Raw genomic sequence first — 20,502 nt, 5'->3', positions numbered from 1 at the left:
AGCCTGCCCCCGGGCTCCCGGCCAGCAGTGGGGGTGGGGGAGGACAGGGCAGTCACATCCGGGAGCCCAGGGTCTCCTGGTCCTCAGGACACACAGCCAAGGCCCCTTGGTCCCTTCAACAGGACACAAGGTTGGGGACAAGGCCAATACCCCTCTTCCTGAGACCCCTGCTGGGAATCTCCACTCGTGGGTGCTCCCTGGGAGCAGGGGCCTCTCGTATGGATCTTTAAGAGGCGAAAAGCCTCACAGAGGAGAGAGAGGTCCAGCCTCCCAACAGCCTCCACCGGGGCAGGGAGATGCCTTGAGTCTAATCTCTGACAGCTGTGTGACCTTGGAACGTCCCTCGATAGCTCTGAGCCCCGGTTCTCTGTGTCTTTTAGAGTCACACTTTGTCAGTTGCTCGGGGATCTGATGGAGAACAGAGGAGGCCCTTGGAGAAAACTACCACCCACCATCCGAGGAGAGCTGGGGGCTGGCGACACCTCCCACCCCCACCTCTGCCACCCTGCAGGACGCCGGCCCCAGCCTGCGCATGCGCCCCAGCCTTCCATCACTTCCTTCCTAAAACAAATCTCAACCGGGGACTTCCTTGGTCAAAGCCCTGCAAAGACGCTCCCATCCCAGGACTGGCTCCTTGACATGGTCCTGGGCATGACATTCAAGGCTGTTTTGGTGTCCTGTGATATGGGGGACAGGTCTGAGCTCACATAGCCCCTCCTCTCTGAGGCAGTCCTTCCCCACCCTTCCCCAGTGGGGGAAGGCAAGAGAGAGAAGACACAGCAGAAATTTTTCACTCTTGGATCCAGCCATGCCTGAAGTCCAAATTCCTGGACTTGTCACGTATGGTGAGAGCCAAGAAGCATCGTGGCCATCTTTCGGCACCATCTTCTGGGGTCATCGACTTGGTTCACTAAGGTTTCTGTTGCTTACAAACATCTTCCTCCTGTGAGTTCTCTTTTAGGATGCTTGAGCCCTCCCTGCCCTCCCCTTCCCTCCACACTGGCAGCCCCACGGAGCGGCCCTGCAGGGAGGTCCTGCGGATCCTGTATCCCCTGGTCCTCGGGACACACAGCCATGTCGTAGCCACCGCCTACGACAGTTTGGCTTCCTGCTGCCCGCTCTCCCTTCGGCCTGGGAGCCTTCTCAGGAGGCTGCTCTGGCCCCCAGGAGCCTGAGACTCAGACTTTCCATGTGTGGTGTCCACACTGGGCTGTCACAGTGACTAATGGATCTGTCCCCTGCAGTCTGTCACTGGAGGCAAGCCACCCCCAGGACAGGCCCTGGTCTCGAGGGTGCTCTGCGTGCGTGGAGCCCCCACCTGACCTGGAGACATGGGGCTCTCACCTGGTCAGTGTTGGTGCTGGGTCCTGGCACTCAGTGGGCGTGGCCACTCAGTGGAATAGGTGTGCGTGTGTGCCTGAGTGACAGAGGCAGGGGTCCCTCGCCCCTCCTACACCTCCTGCCAGGAGCCACAGGGGCAGGGCGGAGCTTCTGGCTGCTCTAGTGAAACCTCTTGGGAGTCACATGCTGAGCGATGGCACGTGGTGTGGCCGCAGCCTCTGCAGTGTCTCCGTGTGGGGCAGCTCCCGGGGAACCTCCTACTGCCACCACGGAACGTCTGGGCCCTCAAGGGTTTGCCCGTCCCACCCAAGTTCAGCAGGTGGATGTGACAATTTCAGGGCTGTATTCTGCAGGACCACAGGTCCCCGGATGGGACCAGCCTGGCAGCGGGACAGCCTGATAGCTGGACTGTGGTCAAGGTGACCCTTGCTTGGAATCCACTGCAATGTGACCAGGCTGGGCCCAGGGACCCCAGAGGCGATGAGACCAGGCTGGGCCCAGGGACGCCAGGGGCCAGCGTCTGACTGCAGGTAGCGACAACTCCAGCAAGAGAGTCGTGATCCTGAGCGCCTGTTTCCTGACAGCTTCGGGGTGACGGGGAGACCGCGGGGATTCTCATCTGAATCAACGAGCATTCACCGCCGGGGGGGACTGCACTGGCCAGAGTGGGCCGCTGACCTTGGGTCAGTTTGGACTGAGTGACCTGATCAAACTTTATCACTGTTTATTCTGTCTATCACGACTTTGAGTGACAGCTAGGCTGCTGCTTGATGGTTTAAGCAAACTGTGTGAAGAAACTGATTTTACAGAGATGGGGGGAGGCGGGGGCCTCACTGGGGATGGTCACAGACCCGTCCTATAAATGACCACCCTTTACGCACCCACGCAATGGACTGTGGTTTGACCAATTTATTTCGTTGACCTGACCGATGTGCTTCTGTCTGACAGCTGCTGGGTTAGACTGATGGAGCTGCTAGTGGTTTAGCCAAGCTCACTAAATTCAGAACAACCAGTCGTCTAAAATGACTCCTTGCTGGTGGACGTAAGCAGAGCTGTTGGGCTCGATTTGCGGCCTTCAGCCTGACCCAAGGGAGAGTGCCTGGGGCCCGCAGCGGGAGCAGGCCAGCGAGGGGACACAGCAGTTGTCCTGAAGTCGGCTGGTGGTCCACCAGGGCCACCAAAGCAAAGCAGCAGATTATGAGGCAGCTGGGCCCAGATCAGGGCCGGGGCCTGGCGAGGGTCACACCTCTGAGTACGGGGGTGGCGCGGGGTCCCCCTCAGGAGACTTGGAAGGCAGAGACAGGGCTTCCTCGTAGGTCGGCAGGACCACCTGGGAGGGACAGAGAGAAGGGGGCTGACTGTGGTCAGGAAGGACCACGATTCCAACCGCAGTGGAGGGACCCCAACCCCCACCTCTGGCAAATGACGCTGCTCATCCCGACCAGCGCGTCTCGGCACTCACCCTGCGCTAGACACTGCCTGCCTGGGATGGGGTCTCTGTCCCCACAGCGGATACACTTGTTGCCCATTCGGCATCGAGTTCCCCATGTTTTGATGACAAAGCGCCATTTTCCTTGAGGAAACATTCTTATTCCCTTCGTTTTCCAAAGAACTGGACCATCCTCCAGATCCAGGAGGTGGGTCTGTGGCCTGGGTTTGCTTGGCCAAAGTAGAATGCCATCCCCCTGGCTATGGCCATTGGTTTGGAGAAAAGCATGTGACCTAAGCTGGTCCAATCAGATACACTCCTCTTTCTGTTGGACTACCAAGAAGGCGGGATGTAGGCCTATGGGTTCTGGCAGCCACTTTGCCACCACAAGGGAAACGCTGCCTGGAAACAAAGCCAGCACTGAGGAAAGCAGAGTCAAACGATGGAGGATCCTGGCGTCAGGACCAGGCCTGGGCCAGACCCACGGTGGACTTCTCAGTCCTTTGATCTGGAAAGTTCCCTTTTTCACTTAAGTCAGATTGGGTTAGGTTTCTGCCACTTGCAACCAAGCTTGTCTTTATTAGTGTGATCCCGCTGCACACGAGGAGCGTGCCCATGGCGGCTCCTCACCCGGCTGCTCCTGAGCACGCTCGGTCCCCCACTGAAGCCCCTTCCCAGCTCCCTATACCCTTCAAGCAGGGAAGACTGAGCCAGGGTCCCTTCTGCAGGAAGCCTCCCTGACGCTGCCTGCTGCTCTCCCTGTCTTCACACCAAGTCGTGACTGTGTCTCTGAGTCCGGGCTCTCTCTGGGCCACACCCGCTTCCAGGGCAGGAATCTGGGTTTTCTCTGCACCCCAAGTTTGGATATGAAGCCAAGGTGAGAGGTCACCGACGCTCAGGGGCAGACCTTCAGAACTGAGAGCTTCACGACCCTTCTGTCCCACCCTTATCTTCAAGTGCAGAAACTGAGGCCCAGAGAGGGAAAGGTACTGGCCCCGAACGGCACAGTGAGAGAGCGGCAGAGCCCCCCTCGGCCCAGCTCACCTTCGGGAGCGTCTTGGGGGCGCCCCTCTCCTCGGCCGAGTTCACGGACTTCAGGAGTCTGTAGCATCTCCACACGCACTTGAGCATGTAGACCTGGACAGGAGCAGGGTCAGGCTGCGCTCCCCGACAGCAAGGGGCCTGGCAGGGTGGGCCCTCCAGCCGCACTAGCGATGGCCCTGCAGGTCCCTGACCACCCCGGGCAAGGAGCTCACTCCCCAGAGGACCAGCCCAACTCCAGAGAGGGCAGTTAGGAAGCAGGCATCCCTGCCCGTCCACGGAGACCCAGGAAGAGAGGGGAGGTGTGCGGACGGATCCATCGGCTGAGGGGGCCTCAGCGTCTTCTCAGCCGTGGGAGGAAGGACCAGGAAGGGTTTGGGGTGGACATTCTGGGCCACAAGAGACACCCCAAACTGCCCCATGGAAGAGCACCAGCCCCGCCACCTGGCAGGTCCCTTGGTGGGACTTGGATGGCACAGAAATAAACAGAGATGATGAAGAGTGAGAGCAGGAGGGGGAAGGGCCAGGGAGCTCCGCGGGCGGCCAGCAGCCACCCAGGAACCATGGGGCGAGAACGAGCCCCGAGCCCATGCTGAAGAAGAGAGAGAGAAAGGAGGGACTGGGCTGGAGTTCGGGTCTCCAGTGGGGCGCGCAATGTCACTCCCCACTCGGCTCCACCTTGAAGCCACTCATGCCCCTCACCTGTTTGCAGGCCACTGGGAAGCCACTGTCCCCTCCCAGAGAGAATGTTCAAAGGAGTGCAATTCTGTTTTGGGAGAGCTAGACTCTGCCGTGGGCCTGTTGCCCCTGAGGAGACCCTTCCCCTCCTTCTTTCTCCTCACCAAACCTCTACTCATATGACCCCAGGTCCCGTCTGCACGGTGACTTCTGACCCACTTAACACTGTGCTATGGGTCAAGCAGGACACAGATGCCCCTACTGCAGATGAGACCCCCCAGAGAGCCCGACCTGCTGAAGACCCGCCTCGGCTGCAGGCCAGTCTGTCCCAGCCTGATCCCAGATGGTGGCTGGAGCAGAGTGCTCTGGGCTACACAATAAGGCCCTGACATCTGACACAGGTGGCCCCTGCAGACCTATGTCCTCTAAAGGGACGTCCCCAAGGACGCCAAGAGGGCCAGAGGGCTAGATAAAGCAGGGAGGGTGAGGACAGGCCCACTTGACGCCTCAGCTGAGCCTCAGACCCCGCCGCGCACCTTCAGGACCAAGACGACGATGAAGGCGACGGAGAAGATGATCATCGTCCTGATGAACTGGCTGTGGGCCAAGCCCTCCTGGCTCGGGAAGTAATTCTGCAACAGAGTTGGGGTCCCATCAGCACCCCAGGTCCTCAGGAGCTCCGGCAGGAACCGTCTGGGCGGGACAGGGAGGCCCGAGCCCTCGGGGGTCTACCTCGCCCACGGGGGTCTGCCACGCCCACGGGGGTCTGCCACGCCCCGAGGCAGCCAGAGGAGCGGGGCAGCGGGCACGTCCCCGAGGATGCCAAGTGGGCCAGAGGGCTAGACAAAGGAGGGAGGGCAAGGACGGCCCAGCCGGGGGCACCTGGGCCCCCTTGACGGCCTCGGCTGAGTGGTGGCCGGCAAACCTAGGAAGCAGGTGCGGCTGCAGCTCTGGCCCCTTCCCAGCCGGGCAGGCCACCCTGTGCCCTCCGGGCGGGTAGGAGCCACCTGGCCCCTTGGTACTCCTGGCTTGTGACCGACTGGCGCGGGGGTCTGGCCCCGGGGAGACGCCTTGGGCGGGATCTGCTCTCACACTCTGGTGCTCGCCTCCGCCTGCAGAGCTCCGTCCTCTGCCCTGGTGTGCAGGCTGGACTTGGTGACTCACTTCTAATGAGCAGAATGTGGCAGAAGTGACTGTCCCACATCTGACACAGGCATGGAAGACGTTGCCACTTCCTGCTGCTCTCCTGCCAGGCCGCAGTGGAGGGGAACCAGCAGCCGTGCCATCCGGGCACACAGCAGCCTAGCAAGACCCACGGCTGGGGACCGGGCAGAGCGCCAGTGGCCATGAGGAGCTCTCTCGGCGCGGGTCCTCAGGGTCCACACAACCCAACCTACATCTGGCTGCACCTCGAGGGGCCCTGGGTCGGAACAACCTGCTCCCCACCTCCTGATCCTCCAAGGGGAAATGGTCAGTGCTTTAAACGGGGATGTTTGGGGACCATTTGTCAGGTGACAATAAAAAAAAGGAAGAGGAAAACTAGTGTTATTTCTGTGGTGCCACTAACAATCCAGGCCTCCCTCTGGGACCAGCAGGGCCACTCCCATGGCCACACGGTTGCCTGGCTCCTGTCCTTCCTGGAACCTGCTTCTCACACTTTGTCCAAGTTTTTTCCTGAGTGGGCTCCCTCAGTGAATCACACACGAGAACCTTCCTCCCAGGAAACCCAAGCATGGAGGCACAGAGAGGCCAAGTAAGTTGCCCCAGGCCACACAGCCAGTGAGCTGGCATGGACCTCTGCCCCAGACTCACCATGTGGTTCATGGACTTGAAGTTGAGATAGGTGGGCACTTCCATATAGGAGCTGCAGAGGGTCAGGATGCTCAGGCAGAAGTCCAGCAGCTGCAGGGTCATCAGGGGGACCTTCGAGGGGCCCTTGGGAAGGCAAATCAGAGAGGAAGAATGGAGACCAGCAAGCAGAGGCCAGATCATTGCAGGGATCTGTCTCAGTAGGAGAGGCCAGTGACCCTCCAGTCCCCAGGGAACCCAGGGAAAGGCCCCCATGGTCACAGCAAGGGCTGGTGGCAGACCCAGAACTATAGAAGGCTCTCTCAGCTGCAGACCAGGGCTCCTCCGTGACAGGGACCCCCGGCCTCTTCCAGAGCAATAATCAAGGACACTGTGATGAGTAACCTCGGCAGGACCAAGTCTGGCCCCAGCCATGGCCGCGTTCCTGTGTCATTCACTGGTTACCGTCCTCTCCTTCTCTGACTTGGTCCCAAAGGAGGGACAATGGGACTGGGGCTGAGAAGGACACGTGCCTCCTCCTGGTGCAGACCCAACACCCGCACTGGCTTCACCCAGGCTTCGCCTCCAGAGAGAACCCGGGGCCACGGTGCGAGGGTTTGGGGGGCAGGGGGTTGGGGACTTGCTCAATGACACCACCAGGAAGGGGGCTCCTGCCCTCGCCAGCTCAGCCTTCGCCTCTGGGTGGGGCGGGCACTCACCCCCTGGGGCCGCGAGGAGAACTTGAGGTAGGCGGGCAGCTCGATGTAGGAGCCCAGCAGGGTGAGCAGGCACAGCAGGAAGTCCATGACTTGCAGGGACAGGAAGGGCAGCAGGTACTTCTCCCGGCTCTGGAAGGCAGACCCCGCGCTGTCAGGTGGCCCGGCATGCAGCCGGCATGTCCCACACAGCTCATGTCCCCTGCGCCCCTTCCTCCCTGGATGATTCCCGCCACTCTGCCCCCGTGCTGTGCAGATGCAGCTGGGAACAAAGTCACAGCAGGAGTGGCTTCCTGGAGTCTCACACGGGGTCTCAAACTGCCTGGGAGGCGACCAAGACCCCCGACTCGCACCTGCCTGCAGGGACTCGGTTCTTGCCGAAGGCCCCACAGCCACCCCGTGCGGTAAGGAGGCCCCTGGAGCCCGGGTTGCGAGAGCGAGCGGGTCCATGAGGGTGGACAGCAGCGTCTCAGGCAGGGCCACTGGCCCCCTCTGCTTGTCCCAGTGCCCAGCCCCCCGCCTGCACAGGACGGGCCCTCTTCCTGGGGACACTGTGGCGAGATGGGCTTCCCGCTTCTCCAGGGCCAGGGGACCAGGGCGGGTCCTCTTCTGCAGGAGGTGGTCTGCCTCCGTCCCCCACCCAACCTCGCCAGGGCCTGGGAGCCCCTCGCTCCACCCTGGGCCACAGGGTCGCTCCTTCCTCCCCAGTGAAACGCGGAGCTCTCTGGGAGGTCCCAGCACCTGGGTCCCGCTCTGGGCCGTCACGAGCTCATCTCCTGCTCCCCACAACTCAAAGCCACCCCTCCTCTCCTCTGCCCGCCCTGGCAGCTCAGCCAGATGTGGGCCAGCGGGCAGTTCCTCCCTAGCGCCAGGTCAGCACAGCAGCCAGGCACCTGACCAGCCAGGGAGCCCCACAGGGCCGGGGCTCCCACAGCTAGGAGGACCCCACAGTGAGGCTGGGCGCTCCTGGGGCACCCCCACCCACTGGGCAGCCGGCTGCACGGCCCAGCAGAGGTGCAGTCGGGCAACGGGACTCCTGGCGCCCAGCCGCCCTCCCTCCCGCCGCCCCTCACCTTGACCACGCCGAGCAGCAGGCTCAGGCTGATGAGGAAGAGCAGGCCGATGAGCAGGAAGCTGGACACCAGGTCGGCTGCAAGGCGAGGGGGCCGTGAGGCCGGGGCTCGGGAGTGCACCGGTGAGGGCACAGGAGCGGGAACAGGGGGCCTGCTCCCTGCACCCCACCTCGAGGACTGGGGGCACACCGACAGCCAGGACCATGCAGCCAGGGTGGGCTGGGGGCTGGCCGGGGTCGCCTTTAGTCGGGAGAGGCCCTTGCAGGTGTCCCTGAAGAGGGACTCTGAGTGACAGAGTGGGCCACGAGCTGGGGTGCAGGGGTGGCTCGGGGTGTGGTGTGGCCGGGAGATGAGCCGCAGGGAGCACCGCCCGAGGCCTGAGGCGCCGGCCCCTGCAGGGAGCTCTCCACTGCCCTGCGCCCCACACTCGGCGGCCACAGGAGGGCATCCCTGAGGGCAGGTGGAGTGGCAGGGGCTCCCGGGGAGGGGTTTGGCAAGGTCATCCGAGAGGGTGTGGCAGGACCCCAGACCCCCCCGCCTGCCCCTGGCCAGTCCCCCTCCCCTCCTCTGCCCACCCCGTCCTGGACCTACCGATCCTGAGGTAGACGGTCTTGGAGAACCTGCAGGAGGCCTTGCCACGGGCCACCTCCACGGTGTGCTCCACGAACAACAGGACACTCATGATCTGGGGCGGAAGAGAGGGCAGTAGGCCGGCTGGCATGGCTTCCCCACCGCCCCCTCTGGCCCCAGTGCAGCACGGTCAGGGGCCTTGAGCAGGGGTCCTGGGGTGGAGGCCCAGGCAGAGTGGACTTCACGGAGCAACAGCCCAAGCTCATGATCCTGGTCCTTCCTCTTCCCAGATCCGCGACCTTGGGCAAGTTGCTTGACCTCTCTGTGCCTCGGCTTCTCCATCTGCAAAATGGGGCTGACCCTAGCAGCCACCTCAAGAGGCCACTGAGAGTCCTAAATGAGCAGCCCTCAGACCAGCCCTGCTCTCGGGGACACTGCCACGGCTGAAGGTCAGGGGTGGGGGTTGGGGACGAGGGTACCAGAGGCTCTGGGCATCATGGGGTCACATGTGAGCTCCAAGTTCCCAGAGTCATCGACACAGGCTGGGACAGCCCTGGAGGGTGCCTGGTCCCTGAATCTCCAGATGCCCGGTCAGCCCTGACCCCGCGGCCCCACCGTTTCAAAATAAGGACAATAAGAACATCTGCTCCAAAGGGCTGCGCGGGCCAGGCGGGCAGACAGTCAGCACCGAGCCACCAGCCTCAGGCCCAGGCGGGGAAGGTCCCCTGTCTCCTGCTCACAGCTCTGGCTGTGGCATCTGTTGAATGAGACCCCGTCCCCTCAGGAAAGGGCCGAGCCGATGGCTGAGTGCCGGGGTGGCCCTGCCAGCAGCTGAAGCCCAGCCACAAAACTGAAATCTGGAAGGCCCTTGGGCCCATGAAGGGGTCCTGCGCCACACAACCTCCACTATAATGCTTCTAGCCCAGGGGCCTCACAACAGTCCCTGTGTCCGTGTCCTGGCAGTCCCCCCCACACACACACAAGCACCCAATTCTCCAGGAGCAATCTGCCCATGCTGAGAACAAGATTATCCCCTCCATTGTAATGGGTGCTCTACCTCTATTAATATAGCCTAAGTTTACACTGACTTTCTAGTGTCCCTGCACCGGCAACGCATGCTCAGCCAACAGCAACCAGACAGCCACCATCTGTTTCCCCCTGCTGACTGTGCGGTTTTTTTTTAGCTCAGACACAGATCTCGATTTGTCTTCCTGCCACAGTACATCCTCTCAGGGGGTCCGAAAGACACAGCACAGAAGGGTGACAATGAGTCGATCCTAAGCCAGACTGAGAAAGTCACTATGTGACCTTGGACAGGTCACTTTCCCTCACAGAATTCTCTCATCTGCAAAGCAAGCCTGGCGCGCTCAGGGAGGATCCACCGCGTGATGTTTGCGGGGCACTGAGCGGGGTCTGCGGGGGCCGGGGGCCGCGGGGCTCACTCCAGGGGCCGCTCTACCTGGCGCAGCAGGAAGCAGGAAGGCGGGGTCCTGTCGGGAGGCCCAGAGCAGCCCCGAATGGACAGCAGGGACGGCGGTGGCCGGCCCCTGCAGGAGAGCCCCAGGGGAGGACAGAGCCCGTCCCCTCCTCCTGGTCTCACTGTTGGTGACAGAAAGGGAGAGGAGCCGACGGGAGTCCGCAGGTCTGAGGGGACAAGCACCGTCCCGGGGTGGCCCCCAGGCTGGCCCCCAGTGACCGGGGAGGCCCAGAAGTCCCAGGCCTAGATTTCCAAGGCCACGGCCCTCGCCCTCCCCTGGAGCCCTTGGGGTCTACTGGACACAGCATGCTCCCCTGAGCTCGGGGCAGCTGGGCCAGGCCCTCGGGTCATCCTGAGGCAGGAACCAGCTTCTCTTCTCCCACGACATCCATCAGACAGCAGCTGCCCCCCACCCCCCCCCGGCTCCTAGCATCCGAGATGCCGGCGTGGGAGGCCCTGGGCCCAGCCCAGGCTCTGCTCCTGAGAAGCCACTAAGGCCAGGCCTCAACTCCCACCAGGGAGTGGGAGGGTCCCGCCAGGCCTCCCAGGGTCACTGCGAGGTCAACAGCAGGTGCAGCAGGCGGGCACTGCGGGCAGCGCCATCCTGTACATGGGCATCCATTCAGTCCTTGTAAGCACTCTGAGCACCGAGCACCCTCAACTCCATCCACCCACCCCAGCCTGTAGATGTCACAGTCTCAGAGGACCCAGGGGTGACGAGTATTCTAAGAGCCACAAAAGGGACACACTGGGGCTTAGGGTCCCTGGTGAGGGACAGATCACTGCTGCTGGGATGACTCAGAGACAGTTCCACCCTCTTTGCTCAACCCTTGAGCAAGGCTCTGAAGGAGAGTAGGAGTTTCCAACCGAGAAGACAAGAAAGCATTCCAGGCAATGGAGCAGCATGTGCAAAGACCCAGGGGCCAGGCAGTATGGACACTTGGATCCTTCCAGGAAAGATGGCTCTTACCTGAGAGGGGGATGTTCCCAGGGGGGAAGTGAGGCCCACAGAGAAACAGTGACCAGCCAAGGTCACACAGCAAGGCCTGCTGAGTCACAATGAGCTTAGCCCTCCTGACTCCAAATCCGGGCTCCGGCTGCTGTCCCCACCTGGCCAGCTGCCCCTTCTCTCTCCACTCCCTGTTCCGCTTTCCACCTCTTCCCTCTGTTCTCCGCGTTTCAGTTCCCGTTCCCTAAGCCGAGCAGGGGGAAGTGGCCAGGAGGCAGGAGATCTCTGTTTCTCTTCCTGGTGTCTCCAGGAGACCCACAGCTTGAGCCCAAAGAAGAGGCTGTGGGAGGAGGGGCCGAGTGGAGAGGCCAAGGGCCCCTGGGGAGGTGCTGGTGGGTGGCCTGGGATGTGGCCTGCTGGGGGTGACAGTGGCTGCAGTGATGCTGCTGGAGTTCGTGTGGACACTGGTGGCCATCAGGGGACACTGGGAATGTTTGGTGGTAACGGTGACACTGGTGGTGGCAGTGAGGTAGTAACGCCTGTGGACATCCTGGGAGGCAGTAGGTAGCCACAGGTCAGTGGGGAAGATATTGCTGCTGATGTCAGCTGCCGTCGTGATGGGATGGTGTGATGACAGCCTTGCAGGTCGGGGTGGTGGCATCAAGCTCCCCAATGCTGGGGTTCAAGGGCCAGTTCCCTCTGCGGAGGACGGAAGACGGCCGCTGTGCTGGTCCTGCCCGGGCCCAACCCCCACCGTATCACAGGAGGCGCCAGAGACCCTGCGACTGGTGGGGCTAAAACTTGCAGAGCAAGGCCCCAGCTGTCAGGGGACCCTCGCCCTGGGCCACCGGTAGGGGATACTCCCGCAGCTGCCTACAAGGAGCTTTGCAGGAGGACCACAGACTCCGCCTGCACAACTGGGCGGAAGTTGCCAGGGGCCCGGCTCCACCCACCTGCAGAGGGCACAGCCTGCCAAGGGCGCCCAGGGCCACGCCCCTGTGCCCAGCTCTGCCAGCGCCCCGGGTCCAGGTCCAGGTCCGCACCGGGCGGGCCTCAGCCTCCAGGGCTGCTGCACACTTGGGCCCTCGGGTGGTGACCGTGGCCCTCCCCACCGGGGGGGATGCCCTGCTTCCTGTCGCAGCTCATCAGGGGCGGAGGGGTGGAGGCGTTCCCCCAGAGCTCTATCTCCCCAGCCCCCCTCCAGCCACCCAGATACCATCGCGCTGCCCCGTCCAGGGCGTCACACCAACGACAGCTCAACCAGAGGCCCCGGTGCCCCAGGGACGTTGCCCTCCCCTCTGCAGCCTCCTCACCAGGCCCACCCTCCTGAGATTGTCCCCTCGCTACCGGACCCCAGGGCTCCTGTACCACGGGGAGAACTCCAAGGCAGCCACAGATGCCCCGTGTGGTCCTCGCCAAGTCACTTTACTGCTCCAGGCCTCGGTTTCCCCACCTCCGCCACCTTGGAGAGTGGCACATGAGGTGACATCTGTCTGCCACCACAGACAGTGATTCAGAAAGATGGGCTGAGAGCCAGGGCACTGATGTACAGCCACCAGACCAGGCCCTGGGGACCAGCCAGCTCCATGTGTCCCAAACAGCCCCAAGCCACCCCCCACCCCCCAGTCAGGCTGGTTCCCACCGTGACATAGGGCAGCATTGGGGAACAGCCAGGGCACAGAATGGGACTCGCAGCCTGAGGCTGGTCAGAGCCCAGAGCCCTGGGTTCACCGGCCGCGCCTCAGTGGAGGGTGGGCTGGCGGGCAGTGCCCGGGAGGAGCCTGGGCCCGGGGCTACCCTGTGCCACTTCTCAGAGTTCTGAGGCGTGCGCACCTCGGTGAGTTTTTCAAGATAGCATCTGGGGTGTCTACGCGCTTGCCCAGGAAATTATTAACTGTTTACAAAAATGAGAAAATAAACTAGATCGGCTGGACCTACCAGGTGCCTGGCCCCAGTGGTTAGGAGACGGATCAAGCCAAGCCTTAGATGAGACTCGGATCAGAGCACAGGACACACAGGGACCCAGCATGTAGGGCTCAGGGACCCAGCATGTAGGGCTCGGGGACCCAGGAGAGCTCAGGGTCTGAGTAGGGGCCCACAGAAGGCGCCCCAGAGGAAGCCAGTCTCACAGATCTCCCCAGGCACAAAAGAGGGGCCTTCCAGGCAGAGGCTCAGCATGAGCAGAGGCCAGAGTGTGAGGAGCATCCGGGAAACTGAGAGACATGTGCACAGTAGGTCCTTGGCTGTGTGGCTGGGAGTGTGGGGGTGGGGTGGGGGACACGGGGGTAAGGACTCGGGCTGGCAGGAGGACCCAGGGCTGGTGCAAAGGCCCTGAGGGCAGCAGAGCACAGGCTGGATGAGCTTGGACAGGCCAGAGGCCAACCGCATGGGCACAGGAAACGGCCAGCTCCAGCCCACGCCCTGCCCTGCGCAGCAAGGCCGCTGCCCGAGGAGGGTGGTTCCTCACATCTTCCTCCAGGGGCAGCCATTTGGGTGCTCAGAGATAGTTTCCAGCCTTGGCCCAAAGCCTCCCCTCCCTCAAAGTCCACCCCACAAACAGTCGCCTAAAACCATCGCTTCCCTATTTATCTTCAGAGAAAAGACCCGCGGTAACGGCAAGAACCATATCAAGACCACCCAAGCGGTGGCTGGACGCCAGGCCCTGGACTCGCCCCCCTCCTCCCGCCGTGGCAGTTTCTGCTGAAATTCTCACTTTCCCCCACTTTGCAGGTGAAATTAAACCCAAGCCTTTATATGTGGTCTCTGTGTTTTAAGAACAAGACTCCCCCTGGGTGTGACAGGGGACCCTGCCCCACTGCTGCTGAGAAGACTGCCCCTCCCCTGTCTCCCTCTAGAAGAGGACCCCTGGGTTCTTGTTCTTTATCTACCATTAGCTGAGAAGTTGTTTGGCCTCCCTGAACCTGTTTCCTCTTCTATAAAATGGAGGCTGGTGGTGGTTGTCATGTCTATGCTGACATGTAGGACACCAGGGGAGGAACGTGAGCCTGAGACGGACCTGGGCCCTGTCCTGAGCGGCCTGAGCAGGCTGAGGCTGCGCACGCGCTTCCTGCCCCCCTGAGGTGTCTGCACCCGCTGCCTCAGGCAGCATGAGCTCAGAGCCAGGCCCTGGTTCTGGGTGGCTGCTCTAGGCTCAAAATAAAAGCCTCATTTCCTGGGGAGCTCAGAACTGGGGCGAAGATAGAGAAGCCTCCGTGGGGACCAGCCTTGCCCTCCAGCTGCAGGCCACCTCAGTGGGCCCAGCACCTCCACCTGGGGGGACACCTTGGGCTGATGCCTCTCCAGCTGTGCCCCTCTCACAGCAGTGGGTTCTTCCAGCTAAGGTGACCCCTAACCCCTGGGGCCACCACCCTCCTCCCATTCCCAGACTCCCCTTTCCTCTGACCTTGGGACTGAGAACCATGAAGTGGGGAGAGGACAGGGGCCTAGCCTGGGTCTGGCCTGTCCTAGGTAGAGTCACACAGGTAAGTGACCATCTTCACTTGGGGCCCCCAGGCCTGGTGCAGCAGACCTTGCTGCATATCACCCCAGAGCCCCTTGGATCCTGCTGGTGCTCACCCCTGGAGGGTCTGTGTGCAGGTCGGAGGTGGGGGCTCCAGAGATGGGTGCAAACTCAGCTGTGTCCCTGGGGAGACCTCCCCCACCAGCCCCGCCCCCACAAGGGCTCAGAGCTGTGAAGGCCAAAAACAAGGCCTCGGGGTCCAGCCCAGTGGCACCAGGCATGAAGCTGGCAGACCCCAACAGCCCCACACTGGGACCCCAGCCGGCAGGTGGGGCCGAGTTTGAGGCCTCAGGGAGATGAGCTTTCAAAGGGGAGCGGCCCTCAGTCGCTTCCCACAGCCCACTCAGGACACGCACCGGCCAGACCCTGCTCCACCTGGGTCGCCTCAGCGCCACACTTGGGAAAGGTCACCTGGAGGCCAAAACCACTGGCCTCATTCAACAGACGAACACCCAGCCCCAGCAGCCATGGCACCTGCCTGCCAGAGGCCTAGGGTCAGTGAGTGACAGAGAGGGCCTTGGCTTTCCAGTCCGAGGGACCACAGCCCCCAGAGCGGAGCAGAGGGAGGAGCCTGGGAGTTTGAGGACACATCGAGGACTCCAGGGAGCTGCCTGGAGAGGACGGCAAAGAAGAAATGAGCCGGCGAGGCCGGGGAGGCCGGGGAGGCCGGGGAGGGCCCTCCCGACAGCCAGGTCCCCGCCACAGGAGGGCCAAGGATCTCTTTTGTCTACTCCCTGGCTTGCGGCTCAGGCCACACATGTGTGCAGGCAACAGCGGCCTGGAGGAGGCAGCTGGCCCCCACGTCCCCCATGTGGCTGGAGCAAGTCAGGCCCTGCTGAGCCTGCGTCTTCCCCCGTAAGAGGAGCAGACCCTTCCTGCTGGCTGCGAAGCCCCAGGCATGAGGGATAGGGTGTCTCACACTCCTCCCACACCCGGTGGCTGTCCCTCTGCAGCCAGCCTGGCCAACATCCTGGCTCCTCCAGCACCCCACAGCCTCTTGTCCACCACCAGGCCTCCGCTCAGACCCTCCCTCCACCCGTGTGCCCTGTCCCGGCACCCAGGCAAAGCCCTGCTCCTCCCCGGGACCCAGCCTCCTCCGGAAGTCTTTCCTGGATCCCCACACATCTGCACCCCTCTACCGTCCCTGGCCACTCCACAGCTGTCCTTGGCAGAGTGGAATCCTTGAGGGCAGAGGCCGAGAAGGAGCCGGGCCTGTCCCCTTGCCTGTCCCCTGGCCTGGGCGGGGCTCCTGAGGTGGCAGAGCATTGGACTCCTCTTTAAACAACAGGCTGCTGACTGTTCTTCCCAGTTTAAGAAGCCGAGAACTTGAGCAGCAAAGCAAAGCAGAACAGTTGGATTGCCACCCAGAGTCTAACGTAAACACCCTGGGTCCCCACCGACACCGACAAAGAAGTCACTAATGTGAATGACAAGTGGGGAGGACAGGCACCGTGGGATCCCAGGGGCTGGGCATGGCTTCCTGGCCTTCCAGGAGGTGGAGCCCACCCCTGCTCCTCGAGGTGGGCCTCAGCGACTCTCTCCCCACGCTCGCAGCACGGAATGGGAGGAGACAGCTGACGGCACTGCCTCGGCCAGGCAGTCAAGGTCACCGTCACACGTCCCCTTGGTGTGAAGCACTGATGGCTCTTCACACCTGTGGTCTCCTCCCAAAAGCACGGTACCCTGGGCCCATGGTGAGGGAGCCACCAGGCCAGTCCCAGTTGAGACAAGTCAAGGAAGTGCCTGCCAGTGCTCCTCAGAGCCAAGGTCATCAAGGACCAGGAGGAACGAGACCCACCCTGGCCCAGAGGAAGTGGGAGTGTGTGCCAGCTGCGTGCCCCATCCTGGTGGGCCCCTCTGGGGACCCTGGAAGGAAAGGAGACCAGGAAAAGCCAAGAGGTTGTGGCCGACACCTGGACCCTGGCTAACAACCTGTATCCACTGTGGTCGTCGCTTGGGACAAACCTCTGTACCCTGGGGGACGCTGACAAGAGGGGAACAGGACACAGGGAACTCTCACTATGATTCACCGTTTTTCATCTAAAACTCTTGCAAAATAAAAAGTCGACTTTAAGAGTCCACGCGCGCTCATTGTACCAAACGTGGGAAACTCGGAAGCGCCCGGGAGCGGAGCCAGACCCCGGGCACCGCGTCCTGTCCCACGGTCAAGTCCGCGCAGGTTCTTCTCACAGCAGAACTGGGGCTCCACCTGACGGTGCTCTGTTAGGATGGAATTCCAGGTTCAGGGGTGGGGGGGTGAGGCCAGGAGAGAGGGCACCAGGAAAGTCTCCTCCGGGGTTCGCCTCCTGCCACTGACTTAGGACATTAGGGTCAATGACAAGCCTGGACTTGAAGAAGGTTCTCTGACTTCTATGTGTGCAAGTTCAGGTGCCCAGAGAATCCTCTAAACAAACCAAAATCTCCCAAAGAAGGCGTCCCCCCTCCCTGCCCCTCAGAAGCTCAGCACTGGCTTCCCCCCCCTTGGACACCAGAGAGCCTTCCCGTAATGACACCCCGGGCCTCAGTAAAGCTGTCTCAGGACGTCAATGGCCCAATTTAACTCTCCCCAGAGAGGCCAAGTCCACAAATAGCTTGCAACGTATGCTATCGTCACTCATGGCTGGCTCCAGATGACGACCAACATGGCAATTGGCACACCTGGATGACAGTTTCTCTTTTACCATCCAGATGTTCAAGGTCCTGTCAACGTATCTGCCACGACAGCTGGGCCACAGGACAGCCCCTGACCCCTGGCCTTTCCCAGAAAGAGAAAGGGACCAAAAGGCACGTCCCCCTGGAGTCAGCCAAGGACCTCAGCCAGAATGAAGCTCCTGGACAGGACATCCAGTCGGCAGGCTACCCCCCTGTTCTCACGCCTCCTCTGGCTCTGGAACATTCCATGGCTCCCTGTGGCTCACATTACAGGCATGGTTCTCAAGTGGGAGTGACTGTTGCCCGTGGCTGGGGCCCTGATTGATGGGGAGGGCAGCATCTCTGTTGGCATCGGGTCACGCAATGCACACATCCACCCCTCTCAACAAAGAACTCTCCAGACCCAGCCACCGATGATGCACCATAGAGAAGGTCCAGATTCATAGCTTGTCACTCACAGCCCTCATCACCTTCTCCACCCCAACCCCCAGGCTGGTCTCCATAGAGCCCTGCCCAAGCCCCGCCCCCCACTGACACACACACACACACACACACACGCACACACGCACCCTGACACGCCAGCTTCTTGTCCGTCCAGGTAGACTCTGCGCCTCCCACAGTGCCACCACCTCCGAGAAGTGACCCACACATTCTCCAGTTTGTGCGTGGGGACTGGATGCGGCTTGACCATTTCCAGGTGAGGACCTCAGGGTTGAGAAGAAACCTCAAGAGACGCGCTGCCCTGAGGTCTGCCTCTGGTGAGCCCTTTCCCCGGCCACGGCCACCAACACTGAGACCTCAGAAGGCCGACAGAAGAGCCTGCTTCCCGCTTCTCTAAAAGTCAGAAGAGCAGCTGCCGGTGCCCGCAGTCCCCCGTGGTGACAATGAGCAGAAATGAAGAGCAGCCGCCAGGGAACACGGAGCCGGGCCCCCAGGCCACCGCAGGCCCACCTGCCCACAGGAGCCCCACATGGGCTGTCTGCACCCCGCCGTCAACACCCCCTCGCCTCTGACTTTCTAAAGAGGAAACAGATCAGAGACAGGTGGCCTGAGGCCACACAACCAGGTAGTGGCAGAGCTGGGGAAGGACCCAAGGACCTCTTGTAGGGACACCTCTGCAAACCTCACCGTCCTTCTGAGAATACTGCAGAGTCTCAGAGACTGAAGGCCCTAAAGACTAGACATGGGGACAGTTGAGGTGTCATCTGCCACTCCCAGCTCTTGCATGGGCAGGAGCTGAGCAGCACAACCTCTGCCCTCCTCTCAGAACAAAAGGGGAGACCCTGTGGAGCACCATTCATAAGGAAACAAGCGACCGTGCAGCACCCGGTAGAAATGAGCTCCTTGTCTTCACGGCGACCCTATTATTGTTTGCTTATTATTTTCATCCCCATTGGTTAGATGAAGAATGGAATCAGAGAAGGTAAGTAAGTTGGCCAAGACTGCACAGTACAGAAGCAGGGAGGCCAGATGTATACACAGGGGTCTGGCCCCGAGGCTGTCTGCTAACCCTTGACCGCACCAGCCCTGAGGGCCAGCTCTTCCCACAGCCCTGGCCACGCTGCCTGCAAGCACAGCTAAAGCAGCCAGGTCTCAGGGTGTGCAGCAGGCCGGAGCGGCTTGCAGATTTAGGCTGATTTTGAGGAAGTTCTTTCAGGCTGATGAGAGAACTATCAGCCACAGGCCGTGCCTGAGTCACCCTGGCAGGAAGGTGCTGAGTCTGGGGGAGCTGGGTGTGGCCAGAGTCGGGGGAGGGTGTGGATCGGGACAGGACAGAACAGGACCCCAAACTTCAGCCACCCCAGACAAGAAAGAGCCTTGACTCTGGGGGCTGTGACTTGCCCAGAGTCACACTGAGATGACAAAGACAAAGGCTTCCTGCCGCTCAGCACACAGCAGCCCCCAGAGAGGAGCCCCCCAGTGCCACTCCCGCTGGCTGCACAGTCGCTGAGCCTGCCAACATCTCCCTTTGGTGGCAGAGGCCATGGCTGGGCTGAGCCCTAGGCCAAGAGGGCTTGGCTCCCTCCCATAAGAAGCACGAAGGGGACAGTCCGTGTCCAGCCCTTGTCCAGCCCATGTCCAGACCCTGGGGCAGCGCAGCCTGTCCAGGCCCAGTGCAAGAATCAGAGTCTCCAGGGTCCCCATTTGTCGGGGAGAATTGAGGCCCTGAGCTGGAAGGGATGCCCAGGGTCCAGCAGAGAGGGGGCAGGCAGCAGGTGGCGGGGCTCAGCAGGCGCCACACGCACACACACACACACACACACACACGCACAGCACACGCACACACACCTCGCCCGGGAACCACACACTCACCACATGGTAGATGGCCAGGGCGGTGGTGACTACCCGGACATTGAAGCAGCAGCAGGTCTGGCGGATGGGTGCCGCGCGTGGGGCCATGATGCCGCTGTCCCCTCCTCTGAGTCACTGAGGGGGAAGGAGCCCAGCGCCTAAAGCAGGGCAGAAAAGGGGAAGCTGCAGGCTGCCCGCCTCACTTCCGTCCTGCCCGCAGACAGGCAGGGGCAAGGTCGTCACAACTGGGGCGGGCAGCTCTGCAGTGGGCGGGGAAGGACAGCAGCCTGCTTCAGAGGACCCCGTCAGCCTTCGTCACTCCCAGGGACCTTGGGGGAAGGCGGACCCCTATTCCCTCCCTACCTGCCCTTTGCCAGATCCAGACAAGCAGCTGCACACACCCTACTTCCTGGATGCTCACCACCACCCCTGGAAGCCAGGATGGTGGCCAAGTCCATTGCTAGTTAAAAAAAAAAAAAGAGGTCCAGAGAGGTCAAGGCACTTGCCCCAAATCACACAGCAGTTAGTGACAGGATTCAAACCTAGGTCTGTCTTGTTGTAGAGAAAGCCATCGTCCAGTCAACGGTGCCCCGTGTTCTAGGCATGCACTGCATAAGCTCCCACACTCCTCCTCTCAACCCTTTGAAGGAAGGGCTATTATTATCCCCATTTTACAACTGAAGAAACTGAGGCACAGAGAGGGAAAATTACTTGTCCAAGGTCATTTGTCCAGTCAAAGAAGGAGCAGGATTTGAAGTAGAATGACTGCTTCCAGAAGTCACTCCTAGAGCTGAGGGTCTTCCCATCACTCCCAACTAGGTCAGGAGGAGAATTCCTACGCAAAGCCACCAGGAGTCAGACCCAGACCCGGGCTCTCCCTCCGACTCACCTGTAACTCCTCATGGCAATCTGCAAGACCTCGTGGAACCCGCTTATGGGCCTCAAGCCTCCCTGACACAGGAAATCAGGGGGTTCT

At 61.5% G+C, this 20,502-nt stretch overlaps 1 protein-coding gene across 2 annotated transcripts; it reads right to left on the bottom strand.

Moving 5' to 3' along the window:
• Window positions 1-2,235: 2,235 nt before the first annotated feature.
• Window positions 2,236-19,986, bottom strand: Laptm5 (lysosomal protein transmembrane 5). 2 transcript variants are annotated; one of them, XM_046469076.1, is made up of 9 exons: window positions 19,890-19,986; window positions 19,548-19,684; window positions 8,658-8,751; window positions 8,067-8,143; window positions 6,997-7,125; window positions 6,302-6,424; window positions 5,026-5,121; window positions 3,815-3,907; window positions 2,236-2,671 (listed from the first exon to the last, which is right to left on the bottom strand). In XM_046469076.1, the coding sequence occupies exons 1-9, from the start codon at window positions 19,982-19,984 to the stop codon at window positions 2,619-2,621; spliced, it is 897 nt and encodes a 298-aa protein (XP_046325032.1). In that variant the 5' UTR covers window positions 19,985-19,986; the 3' UTR covers window positions 2,236-2,618. The 2 variants fall into 2 exon arrangements, with proteins under 2 accessions (XP_046325032.1, XP_046325033.1); XM_046469077.2 differs by lacking the exon at window positions 19,890-19,986 and having other exon boundaries at window positions 19,548-19,703.
• Between the last annotated feature and the right edge of the window lie 516 nt (window positions 19,987-20,502).

This window comes from Marmota monax, unplaced genomic scaffold (assembly GCF_021218885.2).
Source record: "Marmota monax isolate L192 unplaced genomic scaffold, Marmota_monax_Labrador192_F-V1.1 WCK01_AAM20220418_F8-fsc00008, whole genome shotgun sequence".
Classification (NCBI taxonomy): Eukaryota; Metazoa; Chordata; class Mammalia; order Rodentia; family Sciuridae; genus Marmota; species Marmota monax.
This window is presented reverse-complemented; position numbering and strand designations above follow the sequence as displayed.

Bases quoted from the DNA above. Each gene is read 5' to 3' on its own strand.
- Laptm5 (XM_046469076.1), bottom strand. From the start codon at position 19,984: ATGGACTTGGCCACCATCCTGGCTTCCAGGGGTGGTGGTGAGCATCCA. The intron at 5,122-6,301 runs GTGAGTCTGGGG...ACTCTGTTGCAG, and splicing joins TCAAGTCCATGAACCACATG to AATTACTTCCCGAGCCAGGA. The intron at 2,672-3,814 runs GTGAGCTGGGCC...TGTCCCTCCCAG, and splicing joins CCCCCAAGACGCTCCCGAAG to GTGGTCCTGCCGACCTACGA.